We start from the raw sequence: 20,111 nt of genomic DNA on the forward strand, positions 1-20,111 counted from the left end.
ATTCTTAAACAGTGTGATACACTGTCGAAGACATTTATGGGCTTCATTTCAGTGAAAGACATTCTGTTCACTGTTTCAGTCCACATTTTATTAAATTCTTCATCCAGCTCTGAATCTGTCATCTGAACTTTTTTCTTTCTACATTCATCAATTAATTCACAAACTGCTTTCTCAATTTCTTTTGTATAATTTGCTCTGATTTTGTCAAGTTCTTTCATTCCCTGTTTGATGTCAGCTGCTGCTGTGAGCTGGTTAACAACAGAGCTTTGCATTTCTCGTCGAAGGCTCTTTATGCTGTTTGAGAATTCTTCCCTGTATTTCTCAACCAGATAAACATGACCCTCTGTTTGCTTGAAGTATTCTATCAGATTGTTAAGTAGCTTTGTCTCCCATTCAGACAGCTCTGTGATCGCTTCACTTTTCAACTGAGTGATGAATTCTCTCAGGTCAGATAATTCAGATTTTGTTGCAATGGTTCCAAAATTGGAAATTCTTGTTTCTGCATTGGTAACCCAGGTGTACATTGCTTTTTTGAACTCCCACTCCCATTTGTTGAATTCTGCACAGAGCTTCATGTATGCATCAGCTACCAGGCTGTTTCTGAAGCTGAAGATGAAGTTTTCATGTTTTACTGCAGTCCACAGGCTGCTCATCCACTCTCTAAACTCCAGGATATTATTAGAAGTTAACTCACACGTTCCCAGCTGTTGGATGATGTTTTTCTTGAGCTCATAGACAGCCTCACTGTATCCTGCATTGACTGGTGCCATTGGTGGGTTTCCATTCCAGAGTCCAGGAATGTAGCAGTTCCCAGTGTCTGGATTGTACTCCATCACATCAGTGAAGCTCTTGTTCTCCTCTTTCTTTTCCATTTTAGCTGCTGCCTGGGTCATCTCATTCAGCTGTTGTAGGAGCAGCTTCCTGTCTCGTAGGTTGTTCTCATGGGCTGAAACATCTGAAACGTTCTGGTGAACAAACTGACATTTAGGTTTTTTACCAACCTCCTTCATCCTGAGGAAAGCATGCACCACTATCTGCAGGATGTCTTTCATCTCTGTTGAATTCTCCATTGCAATATTGATAATGGTGATATCACTCAGCCCAACAACAAGAGTTGCAAGCTCATTGTCATGTTCATGACTGTTGTCCAGTTGTGCGAGTTCTGGTGACTTTAAGCCTTCAGTGTCGATGATCATCATGAAGTCACAGTTGAGATCTTTTTTGACGTCTTCATTGACTTTGATGAGCAGCATGAAGGCACCTCGAGTGCATCGACCACTGCTGACTGCAAACTGAACTCCAAACATGGTGTTAAGGAGAGTGGACTTTCCTGTGCTCTGAACTCCAAGAACTGTGGCGACCAGGATCTTGTTCTTTGGAGACACCAAGTCATTGAGCTGAGAGAGAACATCACTCACCCATCTGAGAGGAATGTTGGATGCATCTCCATCTACAAGCTCAAGAGGAAATCCATCCAGCAACAACTGAGCACAGAGTTTTGGCAGATGCTGCAGCTGTTGACGGGATGGGTCTGTTTCTGGGAGGGAAAGAGAAGCTTCATAGATCTGACCCATTTCACGGAAGAAGTGTTCAATTCCCAGTGAGCTGTTGGAAAGTTGTTTGTCAATTTCTTTGATTTCCTCTTTGTTCTCAGAATTCTGGCTTTTTTCTTTGTAAAGCTCTCTGAGTCCAGACAGTTTTATACAAGAGAGGTTATCAAGGTTCATTCGCATCCATTTAAGGAAATAACGCCTCTCTGTTCCTTGGCTGGATATTGCATTAATGAAGTCTTTCACGGCATCTGACATTTTATAGTTGTTTTGTTTTCTTCGCAGTCCTTTTTTCTGTTCTTTTAGATCACTTCTGTAAGTTTCTATGTTTTCAGATTCAACTTTTCGAAGGCGAAACTCTTCTTTCTCGTAACAAGTCAGTTCTTTCCATATTTGGCCTTGTAATGGAAGTTGATCTTTTTTGGATTTTAGTATGTCCTGAATCTCTGCAGTGATGGCGTCTGCATTTTTCTTTCCAGCCTGGCACTCTGAAGAGTCTTCATCTACTAAGATTCCAAGATCATGTGCAATGGCTGCCATTTCTTCTATTGACATTTTTATTGTTGTCTTATCAACAACATTGCTGACCATTTTTCTCAAACATTTAAAAAAATCTGCATCATTTGTCTGTTTTTTCTTAGTAATTATGTTGTTTTTAGTCAAGCTCAGTTTGTTTTGTACTTTCTTTACAGCATCTGAACTGAAGTTCTTGCTCTGATGGTTTCCAACCAAGAAGATCTGGGCTTTGTGGTTTTTGTTAGTCAGCAGTTCACACTCAGGGTCCAGCTGGTCAAAAAACACAAAAACTGCTGCAGATGTCTGACACAAAAAGGAGTATTGTGTTTCAAATGAAGCAATGTCACCACGGAGGTTAGCTATAGCAACTGGCTCACTGAAGATGTCCATGTTTCTGTTTCCACAGGGAAGGTACCAGCTGATTTCAGTCAGTCCATTGGAGATTCTTCGTGGAGCGTCTCCACACTCCATGTTGTGGTGAACAAAGGTGTCATGGTACTGCTGAGAATTACTCAGGAGTTTATTGAGGATCTCAGATTTAGACAAGGAACACTCACCAAGTCTCACAAAGGAGACCATTGGAAGTTCAGAAAGAACGATTCTTTCTTCTATGAAGCCCTTGGATTCAGAGAGAGACAGAGGTCTGTACTTCTTAACAATGTCTCTCATGGCCCACAGCATGAGTGTGCTCTGGTTTGTATCACAGTTGGGAAGCAGCAGGGGCACAGAGAACTGACACATGGACATTTTTAGAGCCAATTCTTGCTGAACAAAACCATCAGAACACAGAAAGAGAGCAGTGATTATATCAAGAGGGTTTAACATGTCATCTTTTTTTGAACTTTTAAACGAATGATCCAGATCTAACTCTGTAGTTTCTGATTCAGATGGGTATTTCACATTTCTAGCTGTCACATTAACCATCATCAGTTTCTTTAGAAAATACCATGGAAGATCTGATTTATACTTGACAGGTTCATCAGTGATGGTCTTCTCATTGATCTCAAGTATCTTGCTGAGTGAGAGCTTCTCTCTGTAGTGCTGCTTCAACCCCAGATCCTCCAACAGGTTCTTCAGGTCTGTCTCTGTGGAGAAAAAGGTTACAATTTTTATGAATGATTTCTAATTAAAAAAACTATTTTAATATTTGTGTTTATATATTTTATTTATTAGTACATAGGACTGACTTAAAACATTAAACATTACAAATAAGTGTGGAAAAGGGCAAAAGCTCAAGTTTCTTTTAATAAGCCTTTCTGCAGGTAAAACCCAATTACTGAATAAACATACAAAAATAAAAAATAAACACCACATATAACAAAAACTACTATAAAAAATAGCTATGAATCATCGAGTAAAATTTGTTGAAAACATTTTTGAAAATATTTAACATTTTAAGGACAGTTGACTAATATTTTTTAATATAGATAAACACAAAAACATAATTCTTGACTTAAAGACTGTTTTTTCACCCTGTTTGATTTAACCCACACATTTTAGTTTTTCATTTAATCTCAAGGTTTAAGTTGAGTTTTTCAAGAACATTTGATCAGAATTACACATTTTAGTGTGATTTTTGTTTTAAAACTATTTTGTTTCTCTTGAGAGCAGGTGTGACAACAGTCTTACCTATTCTTTCAGGAGCCTTGGGTCTTTGCATTCCTGGCCTTGAATTGCTTCGTGCTGAGTTTGTTTCTGCTGTTATTTGTAGAGCTTTTTCCACCCTGCAGTTGATCACACTGTCCAGAAGCACAGACACGATCCCACTGTTTGCATTATGCACTGTTGTCTCCACATGATGGCAAACAGCTGTGGAAAAAACAAGGATATTGTTAATGATAATTATACTTCTCTGAGTAAAAGTACAGTGGGCTTAACAATTATTTGATCCCAGATGATTTTCAGTCACTCGTCATAACTTTGATATTTTCTTTTAACTTTAATTGATATATTTGAACTATTCTTTTTCAAGGTTGTAATTATTATACAGAATACAATTTGAATGACTTTTAAAAACAACAATTGAGTGCAGAACTTTGAATTTACTGTAGATTGTCTCTAATTAACACAAGATCAAAATCAAATATATTCATACATTCACCTAAATCTTTATCACCCTCCACCAAATGGCAAATGTGGAGCAATAATATTGTTTTGTCCACCGAGAAATGGAAGGTAGAGTTTTCCTCATAATGTTTGAAGGGCTCAGGGTAAATTATTTATACACAAGTGTCAATTTTTTAAAACTAAACTAAGTTTTCAAATTTTCTAAATGTATACTTAATATATATTTTTTATTATTTTGTCTGCCACATTTGCATTCGTATTGTTGACAGTAGAATAAAGTGATAAAAATATTTTTGGTCCTAAATTATTTGGTAGAATAAGAGTTTGTTGCTCTGTTTAAAGCAGTGTTGTTGGTCATAAGCCTTGTTTGTTCGTTGAAATAATACAGTATGCAAATGTTTTGCTGAAGTTGAGAAACTGGCATCTGCAACACAATCTCAGACATGTAATCTCTCACTTTTGGGCCCCTAGGCCCAAAAAATGGTTGGACTATGACATTGTTTTCAAAATGTTTGGTTTAGGCTGTCCACACAAGAAGCCAATGATTTTGCTTAAGGATTTGTTCACTCTAGAATCTAATTTTCAAAAATACCATTGATGGGCTCCTAAAATGCTGTTTTCATGTGGACGCAAGTCTGAAATTGATTGAAAGGTCGAGCCGCAGGTGTGCTGCCTTTTATTCAAAGACAGTAATAAGTTCATTACATGACTAAGTTACATACACAAAGTAATAAATAAGTTCATAGTTAATAACTAGTTTAAGAAAATTTATGCTAAAAAAACTTAAAATGTTTGGTTTTGAATTCTAATCGGAGTGAGACGTATGATCTTCATTATATTGTATGTGCAGAATACGTGACATAGTGAGTTCCTCACCATAAAACAAGCTTTGACATATTTTCTCCGGTAAAGTTTTGAAAAATATGAAAGAAAACATGTCTTATAAACGCTAAATGTGTCCTACAGGCTTGTGCCTTGGTAGACCTCCGTCTTTGTAAGTATTGGTGTGTTCAGGAAGCACTTGCGCATATGTGCTTTTATATGTACATTATAATGTTGCTTTTGTTGTTTTAATTAATGTAAATACACGGGTGAGATACCTTAGTATATGTTTTGGACCAAAACATATACTAAGGTATATGGACATTGGAAGTCAGTCAGAATGTGTGCTTATTTTCACTTTTTTTTAAATGATCTACAGTGTTACTCTTTTAAAATAGTTTTCTTAAAGAGACCTCAGACATTCGGCTTCTAAACTTGAAAAAGGTCAGTATCTCTTGGCTACAACAAAAATAAAAAACAGAACAAATATAGTTGAGGTCAGATAGTTGAGTTTACTTCCTCTAGCTTAGACCTGAAACACTATTTTGCCTTTTTTCCTTCAACATTTCATTTTTTTTTCTCAACAGTTCAACTTTGTTTTGGAAAGATTAGTACTTACGTCTTGTGATATATTCTGACTTCTCCAGCAGCTCTCTGACTTGTTCCTGTCCGCCATCTTTATTGTTAAAAAGATGTATTCTGCATGAAAAACGTCTGACGACATCTGAAAGTGAACTTAAAGCGCTAGAGTCTGAAATATATTTCTCTAAAGATGTCTTCAAGCCATCTCCTCCTGTGAATAGCAGGAAACAGTTCTCTAGCCTCTGAGGTCCAATGACTCTCTCTGCTGCCTCTACAGCTTTCTGGTCTTCCTCAGTGAACCGACCAACTTTGATCACCAGCAGGAAAAGAGAAGGGCTGGAGCCCTGCAGGGCATAGTGACAGTAGATTTTAATCTGCTCCTCAGATCCTAATATATCTGGAGTGTCGATCACTGAAACTTGTTTTCCAAACACTGTTCCCGTTTCCACAGAGATGTGTTTGGTCACCACTTCAAAGTCTGTTTGGGACTCAAATGCTGCTCGTCCTAAAATGGTGTTTGCTGAAGCACTTTTACCAACTCCAGCTTTTCCCAGAAGGACAATGAAAAGATGACTATCCATGACTGAACATCAGAAACCTGTCAGAGAGAAAAGAATAAACAGGAATTATTTAGTTTCTTGACATTTTCAGAGTTACGTTAAATTTATTTATGCAGTCCAAACAACAGCAAGTCAAAGAGCTTTACATCGTGATACAATATGTATCTCTTCCCAGCGCTAACAATCTGACTCATAAAACATTATATAAGCAGCAACAACCAATACAAAGTGATTCAATGTGAGTTTTGATTCAACACATTGAGATTCAATGCAATATTTTATAACAAAGCAAAAGGATGGTCTTATGTCACTTCAGTACGAACAGGTTAATCTTCACATTACCAGTCTCTACAGACTAAGTAAAGTGAAAAAGGATAGATAAAGATTTTTTTTTTTAAAGGGGGATGGTGGAATAGCACAAGTTAACAAAAGACAACAGAAGTGGAAAACAAACAGCATGAGCAAGAAAGAAATGTGAAAAAGGCAAAAGCTGTACAAAATTAAAAAAAAAAAATCTCAACGATTGTTTTTATTATTATTTTACGCATGTATATTTATCTTTTTATTTTCTATGTTTAATATTTTGATATTCAAGCTTGTCTGCCACTATTTTCTCTTTGAAATACTTTCCTCATTTCCTCATTTTTTTGTAAAGGTATTTTTCAATGTGGCACTTTTATTACTCTGTACAAGTCTAAATAAAGTTTGAGACTAAATGTTCCACACATCATATATGTAATTGAAGCTTTTAGCCAATCCAGGCAGAATTGTGTCATCATAGAAGTGAATCTCAGGTGCTCTGACTGCAGCCACCCATCTCCAGTAAGGTTTTAATGTCATACAACAATGATTGTTCTCAGGCACCAGTCAGGTTGAGCATAATTTCCAACCAGCATGCACTGCATGAAGAGCATAATGATTCACATTGGAGAACCTATATTGCCTGGTTACACAGTGAATTTAGCTAAAGTGGGCTAAACAAGGTACTGGCATTATATTGCTAAAAGCTTATAATAAATCACACTGACCCTGCACACTTGCTACAACTCTTGCTAACATTTAACAGTAGTTTTGCTTGGTGTAAAGTTTGTATTTGTGCATAGAAAAGGGTTACATCAAGTGTTGCAGAGCAAAACCAAAAAAACGTTGAGCCTGGCACAACAAACATAACACAAAACTAATTACAGGCCTAGCATTTCTTGAATCACCTGCTGCAGTTTAAGACAGAGTTTTAGGCTAAACACATCTTATGATGAGAAGGGACAGACTTATAGCTGTTTGGTCAAACCTTGAAATTAACAGTGCAATCCCATACAACACTGCAATATCCATGAACTGTTAGTAAGTAGAATATGCATCGCGAATGACTCTCAGCTTGTACCATGCAAAATTTTAACCTAATATCAGTAAAATTGACTGAGTTATAACCATTTTTGTGTAGGTTAAGATCAATTAGCTGTGGTTGCTGTCTTGAATTGTGTTGACTCCAAAAGTTAATCAGCTGTAGATGTATCTCCATAAATTACATTCTGAGAGTCTTTTCTGTGATTTGTAAAATATTTTACTAATAAACAAACTCACCTAGACATGATCAAAAAAATTACTGTGCCGTCTTTGCCTTCAGCTCTAGGCAATATTAAGAACAATAAGAATATTTTGCATTAAGCTTACAAACATAACTAAATCTAAAAACAGTTGGCGGGTTTAAATCACCCTCCAACTGTCCACAATCAGGATCCTTTCATGTTATTTTATTGGTGTTACTTTGTTGCAGGCAGTACATCAGCAGATGTCGCCATTTTGCTCCTCCGCCTGTGACCTTCTTGAAAATTCACAAGATCTATAAAGACATTACTTACTTGTGTTTCACCACAGTTTCAAAATGAAATTGGTTCATGCAGTCAGGATCTGAAGTGAACATCCATCTTCAGCTTCTGTTTCCCAGCCATCTAAAATCCCACATATGGAAGAGTCACAGTCACCCGACCTGTTCCAGGAGAAAGAATATACTGTTATTACTACTACTACTACTAATAATAATAATAATAATATTAATAATAATAATAATAATACTATAAAAATCAAACCAGAAATAATAAAGTAAACTGACATGAACTACTCCATTTAGCTCTCTTTCACTTCTGTTCGTTTGATGTGGAGGAACAAATACGAGTGCAGCAAATCCGATTGCGCTAGTTATGCCGAAAATGTTTTTCAAAGTAAAAGCACAATTTTTAGTCAAGGGTTTAGAATGCATTCCTTGTTCTTCTTGCTGATTTATACTTCATGAGAAGTGAAGAAATCTGCTTTCACTGACATAGGCGTGTGAAGAAAATCATCTCATTTTGTTCTGACAGAAGCTCTGAGAGCCTATTCTGTGCACAAGATCTGGGCAGAACTTTTTCACGCAGGGGTTTGCTTCAGGTATTGTGTGATTGGTCCGAACTTTGTTGTGGACATGTTTATGTGGAAAAGCTGGTGAGTTTTAATGAAGTCATTTGGTTTCTACTGCTCCATTGAGAAGCAGCTGGCTTTAGCTGTTAAATAATGTAGCCATCCTTACAACTGTTCCAGCAAAACTTATAGCGTTTAGGCTGTCTTCAGGCCAAGGCCTCCCTTGAAAAAGGAATCTGTGATCTCAGTGAAATTTGCCTGGTTAAATTAAAGGTTAAATAAAAATAAGAAATAAAGATGGTCAAATTGTGAAAAACTGGTGGATGTGGAGATTACAATTATTGTCCAGAGGAGGCAGCGAGGCGACATGGGCATCTCTCCACGGCTCTGCTGGCCGGGGGCGAGTTTGCCTCGCTGTGTAGAGACAATTTTTGGTCTTTCTTGTTTCTTATTATTAACTGTCAGAAACTGTGCCTGTCTCTTCATGACAAATTTGAAAAAGCCAAACAAATTTACTTGCATTTACTCTCTTATTCTGTATAATAATAGTATCTGGTAAGTGCAGTACAGGGTTGGAAAAGTGGAGAAGTCTGTAGTAAGAAATCTGTGGGAGAAGGAAGTCGTTTCCCAGGAGTTCTGGCTGCAGTGTTTCATGGAGTATAATTGTCCAATAATAAATAATAATGTGAAGTGAAATTAGCCAAGACTGCAATGATCCCTTTTGTACTGAAGTCCGATAGCAGTTTTATTTTGAAGGTGTTGTTGGAAATAGTGCAGTTCAGAACTGACAATGTTTTACCACAAAGGGATGGTCTGAAAGCTGAAGTCCAAAGAGCAGATTTAATGACTCTCAAACTCAAGTCTGAAGGTTGAAGTTCAAAAAGCAGATTTGATGGCAGCGAACATGGAGACCGGTAAGTTTGCTCAGAGTTTTTGTGAGTTTGTGTGTAGAATCTAAAATGAAGTATGGTACATTTAAGGCTATAATAGCTGTGAAAATACTTAAGGACAAGTGGGGCACAGCCCAACCTAAAAATATATTTGTCCCACAAAGTAGTTCCTCCTAATAAATAATATAAAATACTTAGTTACCTAGCTTGCTGTATACTGTTTAGCTCTGTGTGTTTTTCAGCTATTTAGCCAACTTTAAAGAGAATTTTATTTTTTCTTTTATTTATTTTATTTTGTGATTCGTTCTCAGTTTTTTGCTTATCTGCATTTACAGGACGGTACAAGTCACCGCCCAGATCTGTCACTTAAAGCCAGGTGCACCGGTCCATAAGGGCAGGTGGGCACAGCCCAACCTAAATAAATCATTTACCCTACAAAGTAGTTCCTCCTAATAAACAATGTGAATTACTTAATTACTTAGCTTGCTGTGTTTTGTTTTGCTCTGTGTGTTTTTCAACTGTTTTAACAGTTTTAAATGAAATGTCATTCACTCTCGGTTTTTGACTTATTTGCAGTCATAGGGCGGTACAGGTACAGGTCTGTGTTTGTCAGTAGATTTAACATGTCTCCTGTCGGCAGTGATCAGGACTGCAGGGCAGCTCCAATAGAGTCTCATTGAGACCTAAAATATTCAGCTCTGTTGTCACTTTCTGCTGGTTTTACCTCAGAGATACGACCACTACAAATGCTACTTTGCGATCTTCTTTAATGAAGGAATAGTTGCAGCAAAACCTGGTGTGTCTAACAGTGGATATTTTCTGCTTAAAAATCTAATCATGAGACTAAAATTAGAAAATAAATTATCAGTCAGCAGCTTGGAGCAGACAGACTGGACATGAACAGAACACAGAAAACTAAAGACAGAAGAGAAATATACAACGGGACATTTTCTTCAACATTGTACGGCCATTTTCTGTGTCTGTATTTAGATCACCCACAGGTGGATCTGATTGATCTAAATCTGTGGCTTCCTAACACTTGTGTTTGCTGTAGCTCAGTAGTTCTGCAGTTTAGTAATCGCCAGGCTGCAGATTTAAACCCAGGTTGTATATTCCAGCACCACTCCTTTAGTTTTATAGTTTTTAAAATTACTTCACAGAAGTTTTTCCACCTTTTAACTTTGATAATCCCAAATATTACTGCAGAAATATTACTTCAAATAAAATGAAAAATCCAATCTAGAAAGGTGTGAACCTGTCTGTCTGTTCATTTTTCCCATTCAAAATAAAAAATACTCCTGTTTCAGGTGGAGGTGGGTGCTAAGGAGTCCGTTTCTCTGATTTAATTATCAGACCGAGACACAACCTCGACCCCAGGGAGAGAAAAAAGGCAACAACTTTGTGCACAATAAAAATAATAATAAAATGAATATTAAGCAACATATAGCCTTTCTTTTTTCACAGAAAATGTATTGCTAATTGTAACATCTGTGTGGTTATTGATTCAGGAAATGAATGTCCGCTCTGCTAAAATTTATGCTTAGGAGCCACTACTGCTTAAAGTTATGATAGCTGTCAAAATATGTGATTTCTCAACAATTTTGATTTGAATTTTTTTGCTTCTGACACAATTTCTACATCATTAAATGACTGTCTTGAGGTCAATGTAATTCAAACTCATCAGGGTTTTTATAAAAATTAATGATTCCATCGTTCTCCCTCTGATTCTGTTTACATCCAAGGATTATTTCACTGAATCAATAATGTTGAGACTTTCTGAAGTGAACTCGTTAATGTTTGAATGTAAACAAACAACTGTTAATTGTTGTCAACAAAAATATGACTCGGCTGATTTGACTCATTTATTACGAATTGCACAGTAGTTTTCTAGTGAATGAGGTGATAGTAGTTATTTTTCATCATAGATGATACACATATACTAAATTTGATCATTTTGATAGCTATTATGGCTTAAAGTTCCCTTTACCTTCAAACAGTATGTTTTTTTCTGAAACCAACCCTGTAAATTCTATTGGAGTTTAAAATCAGACAATTGATAATAAGTCAAACAATTTTATTTCAGTACCGTATATTCAGTTACTTTGATTGGTTATTGTGCAGTTTTAATTTCATGTGCCTCTTCTTTCTGTATCTTTCTCTTTTTGTAGGAGCAGCAGTGGGGATGGTCAGACAAAACAGCAAGGATGAACCCCTATCATGTACGATCTGTTTCAGAGCTCTGATTTTTCTGTTTAAACTGGTGTGGCCATCCAAATACAGTACTTTGAAATCATAGTTCAATTTAGCTCATCATATACAGGAACTGTAGTCACTGAAGTTCTGAAGTATGTTTTATTGTTACAAGAAATGATTGGTAAAAAGATTTACAGATAAGAAACCTAGACAGTAAACAGCAGTAATAATAATACAAACAGCACACAAGTAATATGATAAAGCAATTAAAGGCCTAGCATTCCTTTCATGATGGAGTTGTAGACTAAACTTTAGCCTAATATCTGCAGAACTGACTGAATTAGAGTCATTTTTGTGTTGGCTGTTGCTGATTAGTTGTTACAAACATCTTGAATTGGATTGAGTATATTTTTAATAATGGTGAATGTGTAGTTCCTCTACTGATTATTTTCTTGTTCATGACATATTTTGCAAACAGAAAGACAAACAACACAGACATCACATAAAAATACTTTAAAACAATAAAGAAATTAAACTTGATCGATAAATGTTATATAAGGGAAGCATTGAGGGACAGTAGGAAATGTTTGTATATCTGAATCCAAACCCTGACTTCAGTCTCTGTGTTCCAGTTTCAGACCTGAGACTGGTTCTCGTTGGGAAGACTGGGGCAGGAAAGAGCTCCAGTGGAAACACGATACTGGGAAGAGATGCTTTCAGGACAACAGGCAAACACTTCTCAGGTAACACACTCAAACACACACAAATACCAAGTGATTTACTTTAATGTAAGTCCACTGTAAACCTCTGGCAGCACACAGATGATCTGACTACAGATCAGTTTGATCAGCTGACTGCTTCTTTCTGAAGCCTTCCAGTCACTGTTCAAAATCTCTACATATCAGCTTTTCGTTTGTATAAAAATATTGTTATAAATATGTAGTGCTGCTGTCAAAATACATTGTCTGTGACAAAATGTGCCTTCCACAAATAGGCCGTTTCTAATCAAAAAGCTAGAAAACAGAGTTATAAGAGCTCAAATATTAGGGTTTTGAGTGACATTTTGCTCTATCCTTTTATTAAGCAGTTGTCTTGAAAAAGCTACCTATAATAATTTTGCAGAGACATCATTATCGTCTGTTGCCATTTTAAGTATAGTTGAAAGCAGCAGATCTCTGCTATCTATGCCTCCTACATCAATCAACCTCAAGTCACTTTAACATCCTAACCTTGTGGAAAAAGATAAACAAACACTCACACTGACTACAACTCTAAATCTGTTTGGTTGATCAAACTGTCATCTGTTTTATTGATCAGAGGCCAATAACCACTCTAATGTGCAGCTCTAGGTCATAAAACACAGAAACAAGCTTGTGTTACATTCTTATATTATAGACAAGAAATAAATGGATTTATTTTGTTGTAAAAATAGATTTTAAAAAATATGTTACTTTTATTACATTATTGGTTCTACTCAAGGCCTTCACTGAATACCTTGAAGGCCCTAATGCAGGGGTCTCCAATCCTGGTCCTCCAGGGCCACTATCCTGCAGGTTTTACTTGTTTCTCTGCTCCAACACACCTGATTTGAATCAATGGGTGATTAACAGGCTTCTGCAGAACATGAAGAGATGATTTAACCACTGAATCAGGTGTGTTGGAGCAGAGAAACAAGGAAAACATGCAGGATGGTAGACGGAGGACCAGGATTGCCCACCCCTGCCCTAATGGGAAATAAAACTCCTTGTATTTGGAGTCACATGGCTATAATTGGTTTCCTTGGTCTTACTGTAATCATCCAACCTTCTTCTAATGCACTAGTCTAAAACAAAGAACTGATATGCAGGTATTTGTTCAAGTCTAGTTCAGTGCTAGAGAAGTAACATGGATAGTTTTATGCTTTGTTTGTATGTTGGTTGAAACATGAATCTTCAGTTTTGCTCCTGTGAACCTTAAACACTGTAAATTTTCAATTTTCCCTCCTCAGAGACCACTGAATGCTCCAAGCAGCGAGAAGAGGTGGACAACTGGATGGTTTCTGTTGTCGACACACCAGGCCTTTTTGACACCCATCAGCCTGAGGATAAAGTGAAGAGAGAAATCTCCAAATGCATCAACATGTCGGCCCCGGGGCCCCACGCCATCCTGCTGGTCATCAGATTTGGGCCGTTCTCAAAAGAAGCAAGAGATGCTGTGATAAAGATTGAAGAGATCTTTGGAGAAGAGGCCTGGAAGTACACCATCATCCTTTTCACCTATGGAGATGAAGTGTACTTAGATTTTGATCAGAAATTGAAAACAGCTCCACCTGAGCTGCAAGAAATCTTAAAGAAGGCTGGAAACAGATACCACGTGTTCAACAACCTCAAAGTTAACAACCGTCGACAAGTTCTGGATCTGCTGGAGAAGGTTCACAAGATGGTGGACCACAACGGAGGACAGTTCTACTCAAACGACATGTATCAAAACACAGTGAAGATGTTGGATCAGAGAGAAACAGAACTCAAGCGGTTATATGAGAAGAAAATGGAGGAGGAAATAAACGCTGTGAAGGCAGAGTATGAGAAGCTGCTGAGAGAAGCTAAACAGGATCGAGAGCAGGTGGAGAGACGACTGCAGTCCGAGCTGAAGGAGTTGAAGCGGTACTACCACGCTTTAGAGAGCAGAGTTCGTCAAGTTGTAGAGCAGACGACCAAAGATGATAACTACAATGAACTTGTAAAAACATTTCACGAAACCCTGAAACTGAATTGACCATAACATGGTTGAGTAGTTCCTCTAAAAAATATTGTGTATCTCAAACTATCACTGGTGTTGAAGCTGTATGATTCAGAATAATCCAAACATTAACAACATATTACTGTAATATGACTTAATAAGTGACAGAATATTTTTGACAATTATAAATATACACTCACTGAGAGAAAAAGTTATGCTCCCAGACAGAGTGGTGGACATGAAATTGAGCCTAAAAAACCTAAAAAACTAGCAAGTGCTGGTAATGCTGTCTAATGAGGCATCTTTTGTGACTGGGGATTTTCACTCATCATTTTGTCTTACTGTTGGATGCCCTGGCAACTGCCTGATAACACTATTATTCCATTCTTGATGCTAGATGTGTCACCTCCTCGCAAACTGAATCCTTTACAAACCCACCACTGGGCTGCATGTGGACCATTGATTTGTGATTTGTTGGAAGTTCTGGAGGTGATTTTTAAATTGTAAAAACAGCAATGTAGTAAACATTTTTCACACCTATAATCCTTTATTCTATTATTAAAGTTCTAAGTACTCGTTCGGCGTCTTTTTTGTTGCTTCATATAATTGTTTACTGGTTCTAATTTATTGGTGCTTTTTTATTATACTGTCATAATCCTTATCTCATAGGTGTGGAATGAACTGTAGATAGTCCAGTGAATCAAGAACTTTGCCTTCTAGCTCAGCTCCTTAGTTCAGTATGTGTTGTAAAAGTGTTCGCAATTTTCTAAATTAAAGAATACATCTGTGACTTTGGGAATGTTTTCTGAGCTTGGCTAAACACTTTGGAGTCTACTTGTTGATACAATTTAGGATTTATGCTGTTGCGCTCTTTGAAATTCAGATTAAATGTTGTGAACTTCAACTATGGAAACCTTAAATGTATTTGTAACAAAAATTACAGTTGGTGTACAGTCATTGCTATTATCCAGAAAGATGTTTGGTACAGAAGACATTTTTAAAATGTATGTTTCTTTATTATATCAAAAATAAAATCATGCAATCAGATCACATCAAAGAGTTTAATGACAAGTGATTTAAGTATTGAAAAGAAAAAAAAATCCATCAAGACAATCAGTAAAAACAAGTTTTTGTGGCTGGGAATAGTAAGTGGAGGCTTAATAAAAGTTACATTAACTTCGAAAGAGCTTGTGTCACCAACACAATCAAAGTTGATGAAGTTTAGTTTTGGACACATTTGTTTTTGCCAAAAACTGAAAGTGTAGTGGGCTCATATTCAGTAAAACACAAAAATTTGATAAAATTGTGTCCATCCTTTGGCAACATTTGTTCTCGTTTGATTATTTTTTATATATTAAGACTCCAGATGCTGGGCTTTTATGCAAATTTTCAGGCTGCACTTCTAACAGGTTTTGTTTATGAAACACAGACAACTGCACATATCCATACACTTGACTTCCATGTGGTTATTTTCAGACATTGTACATTTACTCATAATGGCAGCAGTATAAATTTGAAGAAACAATTAAGGTAGAAAAACAAACAAAAAAAGCCCAACCATTTAGTAATTAATAGTTAAAAAAATTAAAATAAATATATTTAAATAAGTAGAAAAAATGATTAATATAATTATTGATATATAAACTGTGACAGTAAAAATGACAGGAAATGTAGTAGTGTCATAATAAATACAACAGAACAATCTAGCTGAATTATGTAGTTAAATAATACAATACTTCTAAGTCTCTGTACCTGAAGCTTGATTTTATATATTTTTACAGTGCTCACTTTTTATTTTTTAAGTGATTTTTTTCCCCATTTTTTCTCCCAGTCTGTAAAGCATCTGTTGTAATAATCCCAAACACAATGATCCTAATAACTGTGACATAGTTTACTGAGACTTCCCATGCTTGTTGTTGCCTTTTTAGCCTTTGTTTTAGTTAAAAGATTTTAATAGACATCTTGTTGATAATAAAGAAAAATGGTATACTGAAAGACTGGGTCAACAACGAAACAAAATATGAACATCAAGACAAGAATTTCACTAAAACGTGACACTTCCAGGAGTTTTTATTTTTATTTATTTTTTTTTCATATTCTGCTTAAAGTTTGTATGTTGCAATCACAGTATGTCAGTAAATTAATCTTTTATTTAAACAGAATTACATCTTAACAATGATGTTGTGCTACAAAGGAATTAAAAGGTTGAGTAAATCATCTTTGGTGTATTTTGTATAGTCATTGGTTATCAGGCTGTTATTAATTATGGGTTGTTTTACGAGCTTGTTTTGGGTCTTTGAACGCAGCATGGCTATGCTAATTAAACTGTTTTTGACAATGATACAATTTAAAAAAACAGTAACGATTTTTATTTGTATTTTTTTCAGTTTTCATTTGTTTTTGTGATGCTTCTTTAGCTGAAAGGCTTTCTTTAGGAGACGGTCATTCAGACCAAAGTTTTTTTGACTTGGAGTAAATCCTCCACAGAGGAGCTCCTGTGGACCAGAGAGACCGGTCTTGTATGAAATTCTGTTCCCCATTAAAATCTGTCCCCCTAGATATTTCTAGTAGCAATTTTTTGGTAGTTAATGTATCAGGATTTGGGGTTTTCAATTCATGTTTCAGTTTGAGTTTAATGTTTATTTTATTTAATTATCTTTCTTTAGCCTTGTCTTAGTTCAGTTCTTGTTCCTTGTGTCTTTGTTTCCTGTCATCAATCACTTCAGGTCCCAATACTTGCCCTCCACCCTACGCCCCTCTATGAAGCGTGTACTCAGTTACCCAGGGTTCCCCCCCTGGTAACTTTAGAAAAAAAAAGAGCAAATGTTTTCAAATTGTCAAGGATAGTTGTGTGTGATGGGAGGATTGAACAACTTAAATCTCAAGATGGTTGGTTAATCGCATGGGGTAACAAAACATTACAGGATGTGAGCTTCAGGCTGAATTGTAGGGTTTTAGTTTGATGTTTCTAAAAGCATTTTTTTCTCCTCTGAAAAGAGGAAGAAGAAGAAGAAGAAGAAGAAGAGAGGAACTATGTTCTCATATATCATAGAATGATAGAGGAATATTTGAAGGTATTTAATAAATGTGCAAAAGCTTATTATTTTAGACAAAAACAGACATTACAACTAGACTACAAAAAAATAGTAAAATATCTTTCACCCAGTAATGTGTCATATTTTATAATACACACGATGTGTTGGAAAACAATGTTTGGTGTCTGACTGATATCTCTCAGGCTAAAGTGAACACAACAAAAGTTGGAAAAAGACTGATTCTCTCTGCGATTGAAAAACAACACAAAACTGTGTAAGAAAAACCCCACACAAGACCAGGTTTATTTGTTATTTATTTGGGGTTTTTAAATTAATACTGTGACATACTGACACCGGTTGGTTCTTTCTGCCAGACTTCAGGACTGCAGGACCGAGTCCAGGGTAGGAGCACCGACAGAGGCTGAGTCTTATTGTGTTAAGAGGTCGACAGTGTATAAAACACTTAAATACATGGAGCAGAGAAATTATAGGTGTCATTATTTGATTTTAAAGCAATAGTTTTACAAAGTAGTAACCTGTGCCTCCTGTTAGTCCACTATCATAAGAGCTGTTTATCTAACATGCTTCAGGTTCTGCTGACCTTGTATTTTAAACAAATAGTTCCCTCTAATGGAGAATAATGATTTAATTACAAATGTAAAAAAGAAAGGAATAAATTAATTACCCAGGTATTTTTTTTTAACTTTATGTTTATCGACAACCAACGAAAGCGATAATATGTGTGTAATTTAATTTGTGTAAGCAACATATTTCTTGAACCACAGGATGGATTTCAATGAAACTTTCAGAAAGTAATCATTGGACGTACATCTGCAACTGAATAACTTTTGGTGTCAATCCCTTTCAAGATGGCTGCCACAGCTAAGCATCGTAAGCAAACACATAAATGACAATAACTCAATCACCGCTACAAATATTGATCTAAAATTTAGTGTGTTAGTAGCTGAGAGTCATCCCCGATACATACTTTGAGCGCTAACTGATCACGAGAGAGATTTGTTTAAAACGTTGCCTCTAACTTTAGTTTTCATCCTTGTCTGTCTGTTAGAAAGTATTACACAAGGCAGCTGATCTGAAAACCATCATTTTTAAATTGACCTATAGTTCAGAGTTCTTCATATTTGCTGTTTTTTTTTTTTTCAAGTTCATGGCTGGTTTATTCCAATCAGCTGTTCCTGTTCCCAGCTGTGCTTCCTACTTCGACAGGAAGTGTGATCGTCCGAGGGGCGACGACGGTCGTACCTGTGGAGTGTCATTATGAGAGGTGATGTCTGTATTTTTATGAACATGTTTGACTGGAGACACTTTGCTAATGTTTTTACCACAGGATTCAGACAGTTAAAGGAGAACCGTTGGCACCAACCTGGGTCCCCATGACGTCCACCATTGGTGCCTTCGGTCTTCTGCGCTTCTCCCTTCACACCATGGCAGGTGAGATTATTTTACTGAACCCAATCTGTGTCACAGGAAGCTTTGTCTGGCAGCAGTACCTAGCCGCATCACATTTCTATGGATTTTTGCAAGTTATAAATAAATTGTTTCTTTCTGATATTAAGGATTGTTTTACTGGTCTGTTTTCTTAGCCTATCACTGGAGGGCGCCATTGTGGCAGATTTATTCAGTCAGGAGGAAATGTGAGGAAGAAGAAGAGAACTGGGTGGTTTGACAAACATTTACATGAGAATCAAAACTGTACATTTTTATGTGTAAGAATCGAACGGATGAAATATTTGTAAATATTAAGTTTCTTGTTGTTTCTTTACCTGTTTTTGGGGGGTTGCGTGAATTGATTATTTGCTAATTTTGTCTTAAAAACACAATAGGTGCAGTTTGCAACAAAAAAATTTAAAATTTCCATTACAGCCTCAATTTCAGACCAGTTTTAAACTTTTATGTTGTTATAATCATGTCGATTTTGTGTATTATTGTGATTCCTGAGGAAACAGGAAAGTTACTGAAGAAAACCTTCTCAGAAGCCCTAAGAGGGTCACAGATAATGTAGTTAGCACTAGTAGCTTCCTAAAGGAGTTAGTTTTTGAAATACAGTTTAGGGCTGCTGTTTCACTGCTTTTATTTATTGCCTTTAAATTATTTTTGCTTGATGAATCTGTGCTGAATGACTGAAAACTTCAAGTTATTTATGACCAAGGCTAAAGGCCTTTATTTAAAAGATAGCTTTTCTTTCACTGATCGGTCAGAAAATAAACCTGAGACACAAAGTTTAATCCATCATTAACTGAGTTATTGTAGCTGTGTTTAAATGTAGCCACTAATTACATGTAGGACAGATGGGAGAGCTTTGATACCATAAGATGCCTCATAGTTTTACAGTCATAAGATCACTCAGGTGATTCAAGGTTTTGATCCCATCCATCATAATGTTGTGAAAGTTTTTCTTCTTGCAGAATTTGTTTTATCTTCTAAAAACCAGAGAGATTGGTGGCAAACAAAGTGCTTCAAACTGGATCTTATATCAGGTCAGTTTTGTTTAAAAGCACATCATCAACACCCAGCAGTTTTAAAAATGGACAAACAGATGATAAAACAGACATCTAACCCCTCAGCTTCACTGCAAATCTGCACCTGTTGTCTTATTTATATATTCTATGTTGAATTCAGAAACCCAAAACTTAAAAAAGATAACGATAAATAGGAAAGTAAACTCCTATAAATGAATGAGGTGATGATATTTCTGTTATTTTAGAAGGTATTCTACACTGTATGCTGTGATTCTGATCTGGGAAACATTAAAGACATTCATAG

At 36.2% G+C, this 20,111-nt stretch overlaps 2 protein-coding genes across 2 annotated transcripts; one reads left to right on the forward strand and one right to left on the reverse strand.

Annotated features, from left to right (window-relative positions):
• Window positions 1–332: 332 nt before the first annotated feature.
• On the reverse strand, window positions 333–6,133 carry LOC108251547 (up-regulator of cell proliferation-like). Its single transcript, XM_037976686.1, has 4 exons — window positions 5,575–6,133; window positions 3,696–3,875; window positions 556–3,151; window positions 333–446 (listed from the first exon to the last, which is right to left on the reverse strand). Exons 1-4 carry the CDS (start codon window positions 6,116–6,118, stop codon window positions 443–445), a joined length of 3,324 nt encoding a protein of 1,107 aa, XP_037832614.1. The 5' UTR covers window positions 6,119–6,133; the 3' UTR covers window positions 333–442.
• A 3,208-nt stretch (window positions 6,134–9,341) lies between these two features.
• On the forward strand, window positions 9,342–15,212 carry LOC108251546 (GTPase IMAP family member 7-like). Its single transcript, XM_017441895.3, has 4 exons — window positions 9,342–9,405; window positions 11,550–11,600; window positions 12,207–12,317; window positions 13,562–15,212. The coding sequence occupies exons 1-4, from the start codon at window positions 9,384–9,386 to the stop codon at window positions 14,326–14,328; spliced, it is 951 nt and encodes a 316-aa protein (XP_017297384.1). The 5' UTR covers window positions 9,342–9,383; the 3' UTR covers window positions 14,329–15,212.
• Window positions 15,213–20,111: the final 4,899 nt, after the last annotated feature.

This window comes from Kryptolebias marmoratus, linkage group LG7, assembly GCF_001649575.2.
Source record: "Kryptolebias marmoratus isolate JLee-2015 linkage group LG7, ASM164957v2, whole genome shotgun sequence".
NCBI classification, from domain to species: Eukaryota; Metazoa; Chordata; class Actinopteri; order Cyprinodontiformes; family Rivulidae; genus Kryptolebias; species Kryptolebias marmoratus.

What these genes read in the sequence shown, in the direction of transcription:
- LOC108251547 (XM_037976686.1), bottom strand. Translation starts at nt 6,118, where the DNA reads ATGGATAGTCATCTTTTCATTGTCCTTCTGGGAAAAGCTGGAGTTGGT. An exon ending in GTCAGAATATATCACAAGAC is followed by an intron (nt 3,876 to 5,574) that starts GTAAGTACTAAT and finishes TTTTTTCCACAG; the next exon opens with CTGTTTGCCATCATGTGGAG. An exon ending in CAAGGCTCCTGAAAGAATAG is followed by an intron (nt 3,152 to 3,695) that starts GTAAGACTGTTG and finishes TTTTCTCCACAG; the next exon opens with AGACAGACCTGAAGAACCTG.
- LOC108251546 (XM_017441895.3), top strand. Translation starts at nt 9,384, where the DNA reads ATGGCAGCGAACATGGAGACCG. An exon ending in GGCAGCGAACATGGAGACCG is followed by an intron (nt 9,406 to 11,549) that starts GTAAGTTTGCTC and finishes CTCTTTTTGTAG; the next exon opens with GAGCAGCAGTGGGGATGGTC. An exon ending in CAAGGATGAACCCCTATCAT is followed by an intron (nt 11,601 to 12,206) that starts GTACGATCTGTT and finishes TCTGTGTTCCAG; the next exon opens with TTTCAGACCTGAGACTGGTT.